The sequence below is a fragment of the Nicotiana sylvestris genome, chromosome 5, assembly GCF_000393655.2.
Source record: "Nicotiana sylvestris chromosome 5, ASM39365v2, whole genome shotgun sequence".
Taxonomy (NCBI): domain Eukaryota; kingdom Viridiplantae; phylum Streptophyta; class Magnoliopsida; order Solanales; family Solanaceae; genus Nicotiana; species Nicotiana sylvestris.
The window spans coordinates 139,063,434-139,068,052 of NC_091061.1; the positions used below are offsets into that span (position 1 = coordinate 139,063,434).

A 4,619-nucleotide genomic window follows, 5' to 3' on the forward strand; every position below is an offset into this window, starting at 1 on the left:
ACACAGCAGTTTGAAGTAGCAGCTTACACAGCAGCTTGCGTAGCAGCTTACACAGCAGTTTCCTTTCTTCTATAAATAGAAGATATTTCAGTTCATTATGTACATCAATTTGAATTCGAATAATATATCAGTTTCTCTCTATACTTGTCTTTACTTTATGGTCTATATTTCATAACACTTTTAAACGAGTTTTTCTTTTTACCTTTTTATTTTTCTTTCCTTCATGGTAAAGTTTCCCTTGTACACTTTGAGAAACAGGTGCCCTTCCTATAAAATTAGTACTGGATGTTTGTATCTCGTACTTTACTATTACTCTCCTTGTGTGCTTTTTTTTTGGGGGGGGAGGGGAGGGGAGGGGTTGGAAGTGGAGGAGGAGGAATTTTGGTCCCTTTTTTGTTCATAAATCAATTTACTCACATATTTGCTTTTGGTCCCTGCAACAAATGATATCCAATAATTTAACAAATCATAGCTACTAAACTCTGTCACCATAATTTTATGTGCTATGTATGCAAGCGGTTCGCAAGGTTGAGGGGTTACGGGACCTCGTTAACCTCGGCAAAAATTATGTATATGTATCTTACATATATTTGTACATACAGTTGGCACCTCTTAAATATTTTACTTGTGCCCCTAGGTACAAAAAGGAAGATAGAAGGAATGGTTATGGGGTCGTGCTTTGGTTTCCTTTTTTTGCTGAATGACGCGGGTTCGAGACTATCTTCAGCCTTTTCTCCGCTTTCCTATTCCTATTTTATATCGTAATTCTTTGTTTTAGTGTACTAGAGAGCTTTATTTATTACTTTTATATTTTGTTAAAGTCAATTATAGTTTAGTATTACTTAATTAATTTTATTCTCTTCAAATTCCTCCCTTAAAATTAAAAGCTTCAAATTGCAACTTATTGCTCCATAAATAAAAAAATTCAAATAATTTTGCCACAACCTTCTTCAACAATCACTGCTTTATTTATTACTTTTATATTTTATTCAATTCAAATGTAGTTTAGTATTCATGCATAATAGTCAAATTAATTAATTTTATTCTTTTTTAAATCCCTCCCTTAAAATTAAAAGCTCCAAATTACAATTTATCGGTCCACAAATAAAAATATATAGATCATTCTGCCACAACCTTCTTCAACTATCACTTTGACAAGGTAGCAGATATCCGTCAACTCCGACTCGGCAAGGAAACTAAGAGTTTGAGACTCTTTTTTAGTTCTTTGACTATTAATATGCCCTTAATCTTGATTTCTTTCGTAAGTTTTTGTTAATTTTTGAAGATTGAACACCCTTTTGATCACTAACACTTTTTTTATTTGAGAAAAAAATTAAAAATTTAAATTTTGAAACATGTTTAAATCAAACACTTTCCCTTCCCGTAGCACCCATTTTGCGAAAAACAATTTCTCTCTTTCGGTGCTTTCTCTTTCTTTAGAACTTCTTTTTGTTTATACTTGAATAATTAGTCATCATACTTATTAAGATTTCATAGAGTTGCACATCAAATTTTACTGCTAGTAATTAGTATACAGTGGTGTCCCTGTTGTGCTAAAACTTTGGGTCCGCCTCTGATTGTACCGTATTTGGCATGTTTACTACTCTTCTCTTATTTTTTTAATGTATTTTTTCTCCGTGAAAAAAAAAATATTTTCTATAACACATTTTGCTTATCAAGAGTCAGTTCGACTAAATCTTGAAGTTAAATTGGATTAATGCAATTCAATATTTTAAAATTGAAATTTTGAATATTCAAAAACTATATGAAAAGTTTTACAATAAATTGTAATTTTTCTCATGTTAATATGATGAAAATAAATATTTTAAAATGTTGGTTAAAATTTATACATGTTTGACTCTCAATAAGCGAAGTGTGTTATCTAAATTGAAGTAGATGGAGTATAACATGTGGCTTAATAGTTAGAAATTCGTCGGTTTTGTATAAAACTTTTACACGCATTTATTTTTAGTTGGGCATTATGAGGAGTAAACTTAGCAATTCCTATAATTGAGCTACCAAAGGTAAATACCACATTACCCCCATGCCCTTTTAGATGAGGTAAATTCCACGATAATGTTTGGTTCGAACCAATTTTTGAATTTTCATCATAGCCAATATGATAACGTAAAATCTGTACGTTTTTTATCAAAAGAAAAATGGGTAATCATAATTCTATCCAACTCCACAAATTCAGGTCCCGAATACAGTGGATCGTGAAAGTAAACTCAAGCCAAAGAAACCAAAACTTACAAAAAAAAATTATTTTCAAACATCAAATCGATCCAAAAATACAAATTACATCAACCTCATTTTTAATCCTCCATACAAACCTAATCCTAGAATATTCAAACAACCCTAATAATCTTTCTGTAATGGCAATTCTTCCATTGCTGGTTCTAAATTTCCAACCTTAATTAAAAAGTGGAATAATTAACCAGCAATGGAAGAGCCACAATCAAAATTACCACCACCACCACCTACTCCACCTACAACTCCATTATCCCTCGTCAAGCCTTCTTCGAAAAATAATAAAAAAAGGCCCATAAAAGTCTTCAGAGCTTTTCGCAATGTGTTCCGGTCCTTCCCTATAATCACACCGGTATGTAAACTCCCTTCTCTCCCCGGCGGCCGTTTACCCGAAAATAAAACCGGCGTCACGGGCACATTATTTGGATATAGAAAAAGTCGTGTCAGCCTCTCAATTCAAGAAAACCCAGGAACTCTGCCTAATCTGGTCATTGACCTGGCCATGCAAACCAACGTGTTGCAAAAGGAAATGAGCCTCGGGATGGTGCGAATCGCATTGGAATGCGAGAAAAGACCCGATAATAACAATAATAATAATAATCATAAGGAGAAAACAAAGCTTCTTGATGAGCCATTATGGACTATGTTTGTAAATGGAAAAAAAAGTGGCTATTGTACAAAGAGAGATGCCACGGAGGAAGATCTCCATCTCATGGAGGTTCTTAAGGCGGTGTCCATGGGCGCCGGCGTGTTGCCGCCGACGAAATCCGACGTGGAAGGACACGTGGACAATGAGATGGCGTACATAAGAGCACATTTTGAACGAGTAGTGAGATCAAAAGATTCGGAAACCCTATACATGTTGAGCCCAGATGGGAATAGTGAACCTGAATTAAGTATTTTCTTTGTGAGGATATGAATTAAATTAATTACATGAAGATCAAGGGGTTATTTAAATTTAATTATATTATTTTGTAAAAATGATTTGTTAGGGTTGTAGATATATTTGTATCTTTGTAGGTGTGGGAATTTAAGAATTTGGTGTACAGGGTTAAAGCATGGAAAGGTTCTTAGGATTATCCAATTTAGATTTTTGATTTTCCTGTTTTGATTGTTGATTACTTATTCATTCAAAGTTTGATGCTTTTTTTGTTTGTTAATTTATTACCTCCAAATTGTTCTTCCTTTTACTTTCATCATTTTTTCCAGTTAATTTTTAACTCTAAAGGGCTGTCATCATTCTCCTTATAATTTTAGGAATTCTTGGATGATTTTCCTGAATTGAATTTTTTCTTCCTAAGGTTGTGATTACCTGAAATAGCAGATTTTAAGATTTTGTTAACATTGACTCTTCATATTTCAGAGCAAGAAAAGGATAGTAAGAAAAAAGTCCAGAGTCTAAAGATATCTATGTAATGCATGAATAAGGATTCGAGTAATTAATATACAACACATCTCATGAGAGAAGCATATAAATTACTCAAGAAGTTAATGCCAATAACTTTTTTTAAAAAGAAGAATATTTCTTACTGAAAAAAAATATAAAGAGCACAAGTCATCAAAATGGCCGTGCAGTTAAACTTGGTGATAAATATTTCAAATTTTTTCCACTGGGAAGAGGCTTTCATTGTAACAATAAATCCCATGGATCAAACTCTTTTCTGAAAGCCCTTGGATTTCAAAATATCCCTAACTCTTTTTCATGACATCATAAACAAACAAATAAATTTACCTGACTCACTCGCCATGGAGAATAAAATCTCCCAATCACAAGAGCTGCAAATTCTTTTGGAATCAAATATTTTTTGCTGTTTAAAATCTAAATGTGAAGGAATTTAAATGATATGCTTCTCCCATTCTTCCTTTCGAGTCTTCCGTAAAATATAAATATCCATATTTTCTCCATATAAGTACCAATTCCTGTAATTCAGGATTGCTAATTTGCCTTCCACTTCTGTTAGGTAATAAATTTCCACTATGTGATATGAGGTATTCAACGTGATAATTCTTAAATTTTCAGTTTTACCATCAAATGCTACAATGAATGCATCTCTTTCAACATAATTCAACATATAGATAACTCCACTAATGTAAACACTGCTTATAATACAAACACAAGGATGCTTGATAAATGGTGAAAAGTGCATGTTTCGAGTGTGTTTATGTATTATTTCTTGTATGAGTTGTAGAAGCTCACACCGCTTTTGAAGTGAAAATATATTCATTACGTGTTTCTTATGTGTAGGAATAAACTTGCACAGAAAAGGATCAAATGGGAGAAAAATTGGTGAAGAAAAAGCTAAAGAGAAAAGTCCCGGACAGCGAAGCGAGGTTTACTTCACCAGACTGGGACCGGAGCATAAGAAACC

At 33.0% G+C, this 4,619-nt stretch overlaps 1 protein-coding gene across 1 annotated transcript; it reads left to right on the forward strand.

The window, feature by feature from the left end:
• The first annotated feature begins 2,282 nt into the window (after positions 1–2,282).
• On the forward strand, positions 2,283–3,334 carry LOC104248806 (protein MIZU-KUSSEI 1-like). Its single transcript, XM_009805160.2, has one exon. It carries the CDS (start codon positions 2,444–2,446, stop codon positions 3,167–3,169), a length of 726 nt encoding a protein of 241 aa, XP_009803462.1. The 5' UTR covers positions 2,283–2,443; the 3' UTR covers positions 3,170–3,334.
• Positions 3,335–4,619: the final 1,285 nt, after the last annotated feature.